The sequence below is a fragment of the Stenella coeruleoalba genome (assembly GCF_951394435.1).
Source record: "Stenella coeruleoalba genome assembly, chromosome: 1".
In the NCBI taxonomy this organism is placed as follows: domain Eukaryota; kingdom Metazoa; phylum Chordata; class Mammalia; order Artiodactyla; family Delphinidae; genus Stenella; species Stenella coeruleoalba.
Window position 1 is genome coordinate 159,432,249 of NC_137169.1, and position 14,448 is coordinate 159,446,696.

The 14,448-nt window shown below is 50.9% G+C and overlaps 1 protein-coding gene across 1 annotated transcript; it reads right to left on the bottom strand.

Annotated features, from left to right (window-relative positions):
- Nucleotides 1-92: 92 nt before the first annotated feature.
- On the bottom strand, nt 93-13,258 carry CHI3L1 (chitinase 3 like 1; the record flags this gene model as incomplete). Its single annotated transcript, XM_079904351.1, has 10 exons — nt 93-3,650; nt 3,850-3,966; nt 4,525-4,707; nt 5,297-5,420; nt 6,495-6,616; nt 7,354-7,504; nt 8,260-8,316; nt 8,838-9,039; nt 9,966-9,995; nt 13,183-13,258. The coding sequence occupies 10 exons, from the start codon at nt 13,256-13,258 to the stop codon at nt 3,456-3,458; spliced, it is 1,257 nt and encodes a 418-aa protein (XP_079760477.1). The 3' UTR covers nt 93-3,455.
- Nucleotides 13,259-14,448: the final 1,190 nt, after the last annotated feature.

Below are 14,448 nucleotides of genomic sequence, written 5' to 3' on the forward strand. Positions count from 1 at the left end.
CCACCCCCAGGCAAATGATTCCCAGCTGTGGGGTCAGGTCAGGCAGGGGGACTGGGGGGGTGCGTGGGGAGGCGCTGAAGCCAGGAATAGCTCTGGCGGAGGACTGCAAGGGTCCCTTGAGGAGCGCACGACCTCGTCCATCACCCCGACTGGATCTCAGCAGGCAGGGTTCTGGTGCCCAGATGGGAGGAGGGTACAGATCGGTGAGATGGGACATTGCCAGGAGCCTGCGCCAGGGGTCAGGGCAATGGGAACGAGAGCTTCCATCTGGAGAACGAACCCAGATCAGGCTCTGTGTGTTTGGCCTCTGGGGGACCACTTGTGCCCAGGGCTTCTCAGCTTGGGTGCTGGGGTTCCAGACAGCCTGGAAACAGCCTTCTCTTGGGAGCACTCCCAGCTTTGTCCCTAGGGTCCCACACTCCCCTGGTCCTCACATTCCCTGAGGTTGAGGGCCTAGAGAGGGAGGGAATTGGGATGCCCAAGGTGGGCCTGATTGGAGGAAGGTCTTCTAGCAATGGGACCCCAGGAAGGGAGTCTAAGGCCCCTGGTTACCCAGCCTCTCCAATCCCTGCTCTGGACCTCAGTTTCCCCGTCTGTTACAGAGAACACTATGACAGTCCCCTAGCCCTTGGGGGTAAAATCAATTCATAAGACAGGTCTGGAAGAGACCTTGGAGGAGGACAGCACTCTGAGACTTGTATTCTTCGAAGCAGGACATCTGCATGCCACGGGGAAATGAGGCAGGTACACCCAAATTCCTAGTCATTGAGTCATTCATCCAATAAAACAGTAAGATTGGGAATGATTTAATAAGCCTGAAAATAACATGTGTCAGGGAGGAGGGGAAGTAACAAGAACTCTCATTGCTGGTGGGAGTGTAGATGGGAGCAATCTCTTTGGAAAAAGTGAGACAGTATCTAGTCAGATTGAAAATGTGCAAATTCTATGACCCAGCAGTTACACCCCCAGAAAGTCTCACACCTGTGCCCCAGGAGACATGCATGCAAACATTCACAGCAGCATTGTTTGTAACACCAAATCTGGAGAACACAGCTCTCCCTCAGCAGGGGAATGCCTAAATAACTGTGACATGTGTGTGCTCCTCTAAACCAAAAATGGAATATAAAATGAGCAAACTTCAGCTACATGGTTGATCTAACAGACATAACGGGGAGCAAAGGACCCAGGCACAGAGAGCGATGAGACACCTTTCATATTCAATTCAGGCACGGGGAGCACCAGCTCTCTTCTTCAAGGGGTGTCTCTAGTGGGTGAGACCACAAAAGAAGGCAGGGAAGGTCAGGACAGTGCCTGCCTCTGGGCAGAGGGACAGGGAGGTGTGTGACTGTGGAGTTTCAGGGGCACTAATGAGGTCTCATTTCCTGTCCTGGGTGGTGGTTACACAGGCTTTCACTGTATAGTAATTCTTTAAATTAAACAAATACATTTTACGCACTCTTTAGCTTGTATGATACATCCCATAATTTAAAAATCAATACACATGTAATTTATTTAGGTCCCTCAGTGGTATGCATGCTCTCCCCCTGCCCCAGGGTTTAGGGGCACAGGAGTGTGGCCACCTCTCACCAGTGGCTGTCCTTGTTGGGGAGAGGCAGTGGAGGGCCTGGGGAGCCTCCAGATCCTGCCCTGCTTGGGTGCCCGTGCCCTCTGCCGGGTGACTCAGTGTCCTGCTGGGCAGTCCTCCAGGACTGGAGACCCGATCTCTATCCCTGGCCTCTGACTCTGCAGCTATAAGTGAATGTGACTAACTCTGCAGGACCCTGAGTCAGCCCTCCAGAGACTGTCTCAGGATGGGGGAAGGGTGGCCAGGGGAGGTAGGGTGGGGGTTGACTTCCCTGGAGGACTCACAGCCCCTGGCTTTTCAAAGACCCCTGTGTGGTAGGGTAGGCAGTGGGCAGGGATGAGGGAATGCTTGGCCCATTGGCCAGCAGTGAAATGCCAGGTACCCCTGAAGCTCTGGCCAAGTTCTCACTCTCTTTTCCTTTAGCTTGGCAGTGACCTTGGGATCAGTTGCATCTGCCCTGCTCCAGCTGGTTCAGATTTCAGGGAGGCCGATAGGTATTTTCTTCCCCACACCTCAAACCAGTGTCACAAATCACTAGGCCAAGTCACAGATAATCCAAACACTAGGGAATCCACAGATAAATTCTCTTTGGTTTTGGAGCATGCAGCTGAACTCTCTTGGGATACAAGGCATGTTTGGGGCTCTGGGAGTTCACAGAAACTGCTGAGAACATCTCTACTTCATAAAGCCTGGAAGGCTGGCTGGTCTGCGCTCATCCCGTTTGACTCATCCCGTCCCATCTGGCCCCCACCTCATGTCCCAGGCTCAGCTGAGGAGTCTTGGTCTCTGCATGGGCTGAGGGCTATGTCCCAAGAGGGGAGAGACAGAGGGCTGGGTTACAGCCCTAGGACATCTGACTGATTTCAGTCCAGCAATGGAAAGGGTTCCTCTAAGGTAATGAGCAACTGGTCACTGAGAGTGTGGGGGGAGGTTGGAAGGCTAGCTCTCAAGCCCTGTAGAGACTCTAGGCCTGGGACGGAGGGAGAGTATGTGAGATAACATAGGTGTCTCCTTCTAGCCCTGAGAGTCCAGGGTCAGGGCTCTCTCTAACCTGACCCTGTGTTGGCTCCTACATCTCCCCGAGGTGAGAGGAGATGAAGGATTGGTGTTAAAGGGTTTCCTTCCTAGTGCTTGCTAGCCCCTGGAAACAGAAAAGGCTTCTTTCAACAAGGAACTGTATCGAGAAGTCTGGACGACAATGACTTTAAGATCCGGAAGCCCATCAGCCCTCTTGGGTTAAGTCCATGACTGATGGGTCTGGCGATGCTTGCCTCTTTGGGGGACTTCTTGGGGCCCGGCAGAGGACAGGGTGGTCTCATTTTCCGCAGCTCAGGACTACCCAGCCTGAGAGAGAGGAATCCAGAAGAGATGGGGGAGGTGAGCCCCGTGGGTCCAGTGGGACCACAAAGATAGACTGAAGCAAGCGCTAGTAACTGGCGGGCCCCAGTGCTTTATTGAGCAGCTGCAGAATCAGGAAAGGGAAGTGGAGTGGGGACCTGATTATGGCCCTGAGTAAAGGTTTCAAGCTGGGCTTTGCAGAGGATATAATTAGCGTGGTCGCTGCTTCTTGTAAGATATTTCACTCTGCAGTGGTACAGCTTGCCAAAAGGGTGTCCTTAGGCATAGAGGCCTGGGGGTAAGGGAGTGGAAGAAATCTCCTTGTGTGGGGCCTGGAGGAGTTGAGCATGCTCCTTAATCAGCAGCTATGTGCTGACCCCGTGTCTTACACTGTGCTGGTCCCACAGCCCCACTCCTACCTGCCTGTCCACCAGAGCTGAGCTCAGATGGCAGAGCTGTGGCCCTCCGCATGGGCCCAAGGAAGGGAGACTGAAGCTCAACAGGGGACCCAGCAGGGCAGGTGATCAGGCTCCTAGCCAGTCAGGGCCAAGTGATCTCTGCCCCACTGTGTGCCCAAGAACCGAAGGCTACACCTCAGCAGCGCATCCTCGATAGCACTGGTGAGAGGGAAGTGCAGATTCTGTCCGCAGAAGGTGCCCTGAAAGTCATCCAAGTCCAGGGCCCACACCATGGCGCCAGCCAGCTCCCTGTTCCTCAGGTACCGCACCTGCTCTGGAGACCCAGAGCAGGCAGGGCTGGGTTCCCTGGGCCAGGGTGCTTATGGAGGGCGTGCTATCTGGACACCTCCCCATGGGAGAGAAAAGCAGACACCTGAGACCCCAAACACCTCTGTAGCCAAGCCCCACCCTCGGTGCAGGGGGCTTCCCTCCCCCTCTTCAACTTGGGGTGTGGCCTTAGGTACATACCTTGTTTTTGATGCTCTCCTGGTCGTCATACCCCACCCACTGGTTGCCCTTAGTGGCATAGGGGACCTGCTGACCAAGGAGTCTATGGACCGTGGCTCCGCGGAGAAAGTCACAGATCTGAACAGAGAACAGGGCAGGCGTGGTGTGGGGAGCTGTGCTGAGACTTTGCGGGTCACCAGGGGGACGCCACAGCCCAAATCTCTCAGCCCCTTGCTTCTTCCTGCAGGCTACATCTTCCCCTAGAGACTGCAGGCTTCGCACAACTTTACTTAAAACAGATGCAAAGATCCCAGGATTCTGTAGCTGCTGTAACCTGAGGGCATTATGGGGGCTCTGATTAGCTTCCTGCATCTTAAACAGGGATGTGGGAAATAGTGCTTTGACACTGAGGACCGGCCCAAGGCAGCACAGAGCAGCAGAGGATGGGCCGAAACAAAAGAACCTACCTCTTGGCCATTGCTTTTTCCTGGGCTAGAAGGAAGGCCCCCAACTTGGTGGCCAGAGGGGGTGCAGACAGGATGTGCCTGGCCTCCTCCTCCCTCTTCTCCAGAGTGCTAGGTCTGCTGGAACATTTTTTTTAATTTCCAAAGGAGTAAAGTGTGGGTGGGGTGGGAGGCTCATATTCCTCGGGGCTGCGGGTGCCCCGGGAAATCTTACCTTCTCCCCAGCTCATACCTCATAGTAGGTGAGAGTCCCTTTCTCCTTGGTGAACCGACCTGGTATTCCTGGCCCTGAGGTCGGGGCTCCCACATCTGTCTTGGAAGAGGCCAGGGTGAAGCTCCTCCCAAAAGTGGAGATACCCATCACCAGCTTATTGGCCTGGGCCCCCGGCCTCAACACACAGCTCACAGCGTAGTCCTGTGGGTGGGTAGGGCAGGACAGTTTGAGCAGTTAGATGCTGGTGGTCTAGGAGGGGAAAGGTTGTGCAGTTCCCACTGCTGCCTTGAAAGGTGGAGTTCCAGGTCTAGACGCGTCTGGAATTCCCTTCCTTCTGGGAACCTATTATGTCAGTCTAAAAAGCATTGTGTAATTTCAGTCTTGAAAAAAATCCTCTTAGGTATAGGAAGGGATTATTACTGTTCGATAGTTGCAGAAATCTGGCGATTGGCCCAGGTTACACAGCAAACAATGGCAGGTCTAGACTAGACTCTTGCCCTCTCAGCCCCCAGCCTTCTCTGTGCTCTCTTCAGTCTGCCCTCTGCCTTCACTAGGTCCACCCTACAGGTCCGTCAGGAGATGTCCTGACTCTTTATGGAAGTATCACCTCCCCAGTTCCCAGAGCTGTGGAGAATGCATAAACTTTGGGCCTCAGTTTCCTCATCTGTGAGGTGGGCCCTATAACCCCTCCCTTGCAGGATTACTGAGGAGTGGAGAGGTTGGTGTCTGAGCTCTGGCAAGTGGCATGTCTGTGGTCCCCTCTCAGCCCTCCCTCCTTTGGGACACTCACAGCATTGCTGAATCTGTCAGAACTTGTATCTTCCCGGCCCCGGAATAGGGGGCTGTGATGTGCTATGGTCTGGCGCCACGCTCCATGAAAGTCGTAGGTCAGAAGGCTGATGAAGTGCAGGTGTCTGTGGAAGGGTGGATGCAGGGCAAGGCGAAAAATTGAAAAAGCGCGCCACCCTAGCAGGATGTGAGCTGGAGAAACAGGCAGCCAAGAGAAAAGCCATTAACCCCAAACCCAGCAGAACCCAGTGACCCGCTGTCTAGGCTGCTGGACCACGTCCCTTGTGCCACACTGGGACGTGGGCTCAGGGTCCCACAGGAGCATTCAAGGCAAGAATGGGGTCCTTCCAATCCGCCCCCAGCACACAGTTGGGAGCTGGCCTCCAACACACGTCACCCCCTCCACTCCAGCCACATTCATCTTTGAGAAAGCAGATTACAAGTGGCATCAACAGCTAGCCTTGTCGGGAGAGAGCAGGACCAAAGGATGGCCTGAACCTATGATTCCTCCTGGTGGGAAGTAAGGTTTCCACACACAAAGGTGTAGGGTCTGCAGGTGGATTGCATGAACATGAGCTTCAGGTGTTTGGGGCAAATGGTTGAGAGCCACCTCATTCCCACCCTCTAAGTGATCAATTAAAGCACCAAGTCTACACTCCCTAAGACCCTAAAGAAGATTCTAAAGTCAGAGCGAAGAGCCTTTGTCTTTCACTCTTGGGTTTCCTAAGACCCATGCCGTTGTTGCACCGAGAGGTCAGCCTGCTTGGCTGGGGACCGCTCATTCTCACGCATGAGGAGGCAGGCGAGGAGGAGGGGCGGGGTGAACAGGAAAGGGAGGGGGCCACCTGCATGTGACAGCACTGTGAGGACTCCCCAGCAGCCTGGAAATGAAAGGTATCATTACTGCTGCCTTGCCCCTCCAGAGACTAGTGACTGGCTGGTTTGTATAACTTTCCCTGCTTCCTTTTCCACAAATACATACATTCATAACGACTTTCTCAACTGAGCAGCGCAATACCCCAAATGAAAAGGAAGGACAGGGATCGTTTTGCCCCGTTTGACAGATGGGGAGGCTGAGGCACACAGAGGGGAAGTGACTTGCTCAAGGTCACACATCTTTGGAGAAACTGGGACTAGAAGCCCAGTCTTCTGATTGTACATGGAGTGCTAGGGCAGAGTGCATCAGGAAGGAGATTCACCGGGATATCTGGGCGATGTCATAGCCTCTGTCAATGGCAATCTTCCCAGCAGGCACTGCCGCGCTGAGCAGGAGTTGCTCTGCTCCTGCCTGGGTTTCCCTTGCAAACTCAGCCTCCATTTCCTGTTGGGAGAGAGGCAGGTGAGTGACAGCAAGGCTTGAGACGAAAGATCTCTGAGCATGTCATTGGCCTTCGCTGTCTGCTGTAATCTCCAACCTGACTGGAGCTCAGTGGGAACGATAAAGTGGTCTCATCCTCAGACTCACCCATCTTTTTCCTAAAAAATTGTTTGGACCAATCTCGTCCCTACACCCCGTGCATACTCATCAACACTCAATTATTCTCTGTCCTGGAGGGACCATGAGGATAGAGAGTGATCCCACTTGGTCCTCAGATGATGCTGGAAGATATTTACCTGTTGGTCTGTACTTTGTTCAAGCTTATAAAGGAGAACACAAAATTAAAGTGATTTATATTGTACCGTGAACAGTTTGTTTAAATGATCACTCTGTCCCTGGGGTAACTGAGTACCTCTGATGCAGTGCATGCTGGGGAGTGGGCAGTGTTGGTTTGGGAATGAATATAGGCAGTGAGGAATGGGTTCTCCGCTTAGTGACCTCTGCCTCTTAGAACCCCACCCTACCTCCCACTGTTGTCAAAAGATGTCTTCCTTGCTGTGTGAGATCTCAGGACACAGGCTTGTTTGTCTTATCCCTGGTCCAGATCTCAGGACCCTGCAGCAAAGAGGCCTCAGTCCCCCTTTGCCTGCCTCAGGAGAATATCTCTGAAGACAGCTTCTGCCCTCCCCACTCCCTGATGCTCCCTACCTCCCTGCCCTTTTCCCTGACCCAACCAGCACCTTGACCAGAGCAGTGAGATGCTGCTCGTCTCTCTGCCCGGGGTAGAGCCAGGCTCGGTCCAGTCCATCAAAGCCATGGGTCCGCAGAAATGGTGGCACCAGCTTGATGAAAGTTCTGCGACTCCAGGTGTTGGAGGTTATTTTGGAAAATCTAGAACCGAAATCAGCCCAGTAGAGGGCTCAGTACCAACACGCTGGGTGCCTTAGCCCTCTGGAAGGGTCTCTGGGGCATGTGGAGCTGGGAGTCTGAACCCACACAGCTCTAGGAGGGCATGGTTGGGACAGGACCCACCTCCAATTATCTTAGAAAGACCATGTGCTTTGGAGCCAGATATCCCTGGCTCTATCACCTACTAGCCAAGCCACTTTGAGCAGGTTATAACCTGAACCTCAGTTTTCTCATCTGTAAAATGGGCATAAATGTAACATCTCATAGTGCTATTATGAGGATTACATGTGATAATGGTTGGATAGGATGCCTGACACATAGTAACAGCTCAGTAAATGAGAGCTGCTATGGCCATCTTTGCCCCCTTTTTAAAGCCTGCTCCAATTCTACCCACTCCAGGATGTCCTCACAGGGGCTCCACTCCCAAATTTCCCATTCATTCCATCTCTCTCCTTCCAGCCCTTAGGACAGTATCCCTCGCCGCCCCAAATTTCTTTGTTTTCATGTCTGAGAAGTAGTAAAAAGGGCATTGGCTGCCACCTTGCTGTGTGACTCTTGACAAGTTCCTTTCCCTCTCTGCGCTCTGATTTCGTGGTTGTACATGAGGCAGGCTCCTGACAACCATTCAGACCCCTGTGCCTGACCAGTCTGGGGTCCCTGTGACCCCCATCCAGTGGATGAGGAGAAAGCTATGCCTCCTCCTATTCCATCAACCTCTGGGGGATGAGTCATCCTACCTTTGAGAACCAAAGTTCCATCCTCCAACAGATAGAAGGGTCTTCAGGTTGGGATTCCTGTGGGGCACAGGGAGGCAGGAGGGCAGGGGTTGAGTGAAGCTGCTGTGACATGGGGTGGCCCCACATTTAGGAGGCTGTATCAGGCTTCTAGCTTTGGGTGGGAGGCTGAATCAGGCCTCTGAGGTCCCTCCAACCCTGAGGTTCAGTATTCTAAGACTTTCTAAGCATTTGTGGCAGTTACTCTGAGATATGTTGCCCATATTTGTTCCCTCCAGTGGGGAAGCCAGGATATGGCAAAATAGAGTCATGAGGACCTTCTCCGTGGAGAGGCACCCTCAGAGGACGGAGAGGGGTCCTTTTCCCAGGGGAGCTCAGCTGTACCTTCTTCTATGGTCTTCTTCTACACCCTGACACCTGCCCTCATCACTTCTTCCCACTTAAGCCAAGGCCCTCCAGTTCTCCACCCAGAGGTGAGTACTGGGGACCTCGCCCACCCTCTTGAGCAGGAGTACGCTGCCCTGAGACCAGCCCTGCTAGCCCTCCATCTTCCTCCTTCCCTGGCCAGCCAGTGGCCCAACCTGTTCTTGAGTGTGTTCAGTGTGTCATAGAGTGTCACATCATTCCACTCCCAGGTGTCGATCGCATTGTTGCTTATGTTGGCAAAGCTGTAGATGATGTGGGTACAGAGGAAGGGGTCGATGGCGTCTGGGAAGCAGCTCCCATCACCCTCCCGGTACTGGGACCAGCTGGTGTAGTAGCAGATCAGCTTGTATGCAGCACCTGAGGAGAAGGCCAAGACTGAGCCAGGGACCCTCTGGCTGAGCCCTGAGCTGAGCACTAATGGGGTTTTGGGGGGCGGGGTTGATGGGCAGAATTGTGAGCAAAGTTAGAATTCTAAATGCAAAGGGCTGGCTCAGGGGAGTCCTCTGTCTGATGAAAATAAGGTCTATTTTGAAAATGCTTAGAAAAGATCAAATATAGTAGATAAACATACTGCAGACTAAGAACAGAACACTGTATGGGGTGAGGGGGGTGCCTATGAATAAAGATGAAATGGGACTTGGTACAAGTAAAGAAGGCTTCCTGGAGGCAGTGACTTTGAAGGAGAAGAGGGACCCGACAGCCATATCAGAAGACCCTGGCCTTCAGGCGAGAGTCTTGCAGGACCTTCAGTGGAGTCCTTGATCTGAGAGGCTCTGGCCCATCTCTTCTCTGCCTTCCTGTGGGAGTGCCCCTAACTTGTAACCCACCCAGAATGGCAGCCCCCAGGCCCCTTCAGTCCATCCCCCGAGCTGGGGCACAATATCCCAATGGACCCGGAAGTTCCTCCTCCCTGCTCATTCTAATTTTTCCTGCTGCAAAGTAGGCCTTTTCTGCCCTCTTGACTGTGGAGGAATAACTGGGCATCACTCATCCATGCTGCTACTGGTCTCCTGTTAGTGGTTCCCAGTAAGCGATTAGTTGAAGCCTTCATTGAACCTGAGCCTTTGAAAGTTTTTAATTTTCAAAAATTTTAAATATACAGAAAAGTAGAGAATAGTATAATCAACACCTATATACTCATCACCTTGGTTTAACAAATGTTAATATTTCTGAACCATTTGAATCACAGAAGAAACTGGAAAAGCGCTACCTCAGTGGCAAGGTCCCTTCCACACAGCCCTCACCACACCCCCACCTCCCGTGACTTAAAAGGGGTTACTTACAGCTCTGGGGCAGCACCAGGACCACAAAACCTGAAGGGAAATCCAGGGTGAGACCCCCTGCAAGTACCTCCTGCCCTTCCCCCTGCTCCCTGCACCCCCCACCATAAAGGAATCCAGGGCCTCCTCACACCCGCCTCCTCATCTCTCTCCCCGCCAACTCTGCTACCCCTCCCACAGTAGGTAGGAGGCCAGCCCCTCTGCAGAGTGGCTCTGTGGCCAACCCAGAGACCTGTCTGAGCCACCCTCAGACCCATCCTGGCTGCAGCAGAGGGGGGCACGGCATGGCCTCTTCCTTTGCCCTCAGGCTCCTGGTGCCCAGCTGCCTAGACAGGACGCTTCCCTGGGCGTCCAACTTCCTCTTATACCTGTCCCACTCCACTCCCCCGCACCCCAAACCATGCCATGTACAGGAACTGAGCTGTGTGTCAGTGAAGGAACTAGCAGGCTGGAAAGTGGCGGGGCCGAGCACTGCGGGCCGCCTGAGTTGGATTGAGAAACCCTGGGGAGTTCTGAAAACGTGGGCCAGGTCTTCCTGAGGCACCTGCCGGCAGAAAAGCCATCAGGTGGATGATCTGGGGGCTCCTGTGGCCAGTAACTCAGCCTCCCACTCACCTTCCTCCAAAAGCCAGCAGTTTCTGGGCTTTTCTGGCAGCCTCTACTTTTGCCTCTCCAGCCCTCTGTCCGGGCCCTTGGCCAGGTTGAAACTGGGCACAATTGAGTTCTGTAACCAGCAGTAACCCCCGCAAAAGGCTGTTATTTATTCTCTCCCTGAGCCCAGCAGCACCCTGCCTGACCCACTCCCCCTCGCCAAGCTGTTTCTCACAGCTGGCCTGTGCTGATTATTTTAAAGAAAGGCTGGAGAGGAGTGGGAAATTGCTGAGAATGCTCTGAGACCTGGTGCCCCTTTGCTTCCTTTTTGAAAGGCCCGTTAAAATGAGTATGAATCTGGCAAGCCTGGGGCTGCAGTGAAGTACCAAGGAGTAAAAATTCAGGGAACTCTTGATTTCCCCCAGGAGCAGACAATCTCAGGAGGTAAATAATCTCCACACTCTCAGCTCCTCTCTGTTGACACCTGAGTGTAATGATGCCACCCCTTTCTAGATCCCTCAGTGGTTTCTTATCGCTCTTCAGATAAGAACAAAACTTCTTAACAAGGCTCTGCATGATTTGTTCCCTGTTTGTGGATACTTTTTTTTGGCCAAAGATCCTGGACAACTCCATTCTTTGCAGGCTATAAATTAATTAATAGGCAGGGAGTGAAAAGTTCAGAACTCCAATTGCCAGAATGGGACAGAGGGCTTCTGAACAGGTACCTTTATTTTTACAATCATATTAGGTAATAATCCAATGTTAGCCACACTGATTTCACAGCCCTCTCTTGGTGAGGTCTCTCCCTCTGTCCCCCTTCTCTTCCTTCCTCTCCCTAGAAACATCTCTTTATTAAGAGAAATGGTCAGAAAGCAGTTTGTCCAGAGTCATACTCACGAATACTAAAGGGTCATGGCTTCACCCTCTTAAGGCAACTAGCCTTCTTTTGTACCCTAGATGATTGACAGCAATGATAGTCCATGACAACTTTCCCTTGTTTGTTTAGGGCACTGGGAAGTGGACTTCCTTGAATCTCTAATAGAAGTATTTCAAAGTAGTAGGCACGTAAAAATGTTCATAACAGGGTGCAGGATGTTAAGAAAACACCCAAGTTCACTCTTCCTTTGTTAAAAATTACTTCATAGGCACAGATTAGCCCAAGCCTTGTCCTGTGCTCCCCCAAACCCAGTTTATTAGTTCCACATGTCCTGCATGAAGGTGGCATTGTCATAACAGCCAAGACATCCCCTGGGCCTGCCCCAGCAGGATTGGCCAAGGGTCCCATGGCACACCACCTCTCAGCTTCATCTCACGCCATGCCCCCTTCACTCCTTATAACTCATCCATTCATGCCTTCTTTCTTATATTTGCTCTACTCTCTCCCACCATAGTGCCCTTGTATATGTCATCTACTAGCCTGTCAATAACTATGAAGGGCCTGAGATTTTATACTACTTGCAAGTTAATGAGACAGACAGAATCTCATGGATTCTGGCAGAAGACACAAGAACCCGAGGTCAGAGACAAAGGACTTATTCATGGCACGTCAAGCAGCAGGAACTTCATGTTTGCATCACTTCCTGTGAAGAGGCAGCTATTTTGAGTTGCTGCCTAGGCATTTTACAGTATAACTCCGCTCACACCCAGAGTCTGGACATTTAGATAAGGACCTGAGTTTAGGATTCCAGCCACAAGGTCCTGCTTTGCATTTCCCAGGACACCTTTTAAAATAAGCACTTAAAGTTGAGCCCTGGAAAAGTTAGTGGTGCTCCCCAACCACCTTATAAGTAAAAGGCGCTTACTCTCTGTCTCCTGCTGGCTTGTGACCCAGGACAGAGGACTGCCCCCGCCCCCAGCTCAATGCACACCTCCCTCCTCTGTTTCTGGAATCTGTAAGTAATAAATCTTGTCACTTTACTTTCTTTGTGTGAGTGTATTGAAACTGTGCCTTCAATCAAAACTGCCCTGGGGTTTTCATTTCCCCAAAGCGGAAGCTCAGACAGTGAGGGAGTTACCTGCCCACTGTGTGTGTATGGTTTGTGCATCCTTATTCAGCAGGTCATACTCTGCATATGCTTAATTAAACACTCCTACTCATCCTTCAGATTGCAGCTCAGCAGGCACCTGTGGAAAAGGCAGACTCCCTAGTGAGGGATAACCCCTATTGGGTCTGTCAGTGTACTTTGTACCTCTCCTCCTAGCACGTGACTCGGTTATAATACATCTCGTGTGTCAGTGTGGATGTCATTAATGTCTGCCTCCCTCACTAGACTGTAAACTCAGTAAAGGCAAGGACTGTGTCTGTTTTATTCACCTTTGTGTCCGTCCCTAGTACTTGACACATAGTAGATGCTTAGTAAAGTATTTATTGAACGACTGAAAACATGAATGATCTCAAGATGGTACATAACTCCAAACTCTTCTATTTTGTTTGGAACCTGAAATTCTAGAAATTTCATCTCTTTCAATAGTTCTTGTCACCTTGTGAATAACCAACACAGGAGGTACGATGAAATCGCAAAACAAACATCCTGACAATTTTTCCCTGGTCCAATTGTTCTAAGCCCCCACGCTGCTCTTATCATTCGTTTACTCATTCAACCAATGCTTACTGAGCAGGCACAGTTGCCTTGCACCGTGGGAGGTGGTGAGGGCAGAAAGGTGAGCGAAAACAGAGAATCAGTGCCTGTCCTCATGAAGTACATGGTCTGGCAAAGAATATGGACATTAAACAAAGGATCACATAAATTATTACAACTGTGAAAAGTTCAACAAGGCAATTCTGAGGGTTAGGAGAGTTTATAAAAGGCTACAGGTGGTCAGGGAACTCTTCCTTGGGAAATGATGTTTCAGCTGAATTGTGAAGGAACAGGTACTAGCTTGGCAAAAACATGTGAGGCAGGAGAAACAGAAGAAGCCTGGGGTGGGAAGAGGCTGCCATGTTCCAAGACCTGGGAGGATTCAAGAGTGGTTGAAGCATGAGGTAGGGCAAGAGAGGCACAGACGAGAGGGGTGGCCTCTTGGGCGTAACTGTTTTGAGGATCCGTTCCTTTTGCATGGAGTGTCAGAGCAAATGAAGGTGGTGTTAACATCCCGCCAAATATCTGAGGGGAAGTTCTTTATTTACAGGCAGGTGTCTTCCTCCAAGTTCATTTCCAAGTCCTCAGCTCCAGCATATGGTGTTAGTGTCAGCACATAGTAAATGCCATCAAAGACTCAGAGACAGAAACATTTGGACAAATAAACAATTTACTGCAAAAGCAAAAAGGGAGTCCAAGTTCAGAAAGAAAGATTGGTTTGTCAAATACAAATCACAACAAGTATTTAAAGGGAAAAGAAGATGACCAAGGCTACAATATTCATGGTAGAAATTAGCAGCTTTCTCACATGTCCATCATATTCACAGTTTATCTTCACTTGTTAGCATAGTAAAAATCAAGGAGAAAAAAATTGTTTTTGCCAGAGTCCATCTTTATGAGAAATAATCAGAGTTTATTATTTTGGAGTCCTGAGCCAGTCACGATAGCCTGTTGTTTTTGGATTATCTCCAGATGTAGAATGTCCCCACCCCCACCCCGCAGTGGTACTCAGTCATGAATGAAGCAGAGCAAAGTGTCAGGTTTTGCTTCTGCAGTTCTTCTTTTCCTGTGGGCAAGTTCTTGCCTTTGAGAAAACCTAAGCCGATTAACAGTTTTCTGACTCAGTGTTATTAAATTGATATTTTGTTTTATTTGACTAAAATTTATTTCCACAGGCATAACAAGAGGAGTTTATGTAACATATAAACACTTCCTTTTTGAGTGGCTAACAGAATTAGAGCCACATGACATTGAGGCTTGACAGTGAACTTCTGTCTGGAGGCTTGTAAAACTCCTAGGGCTGGGAATAACTTTTG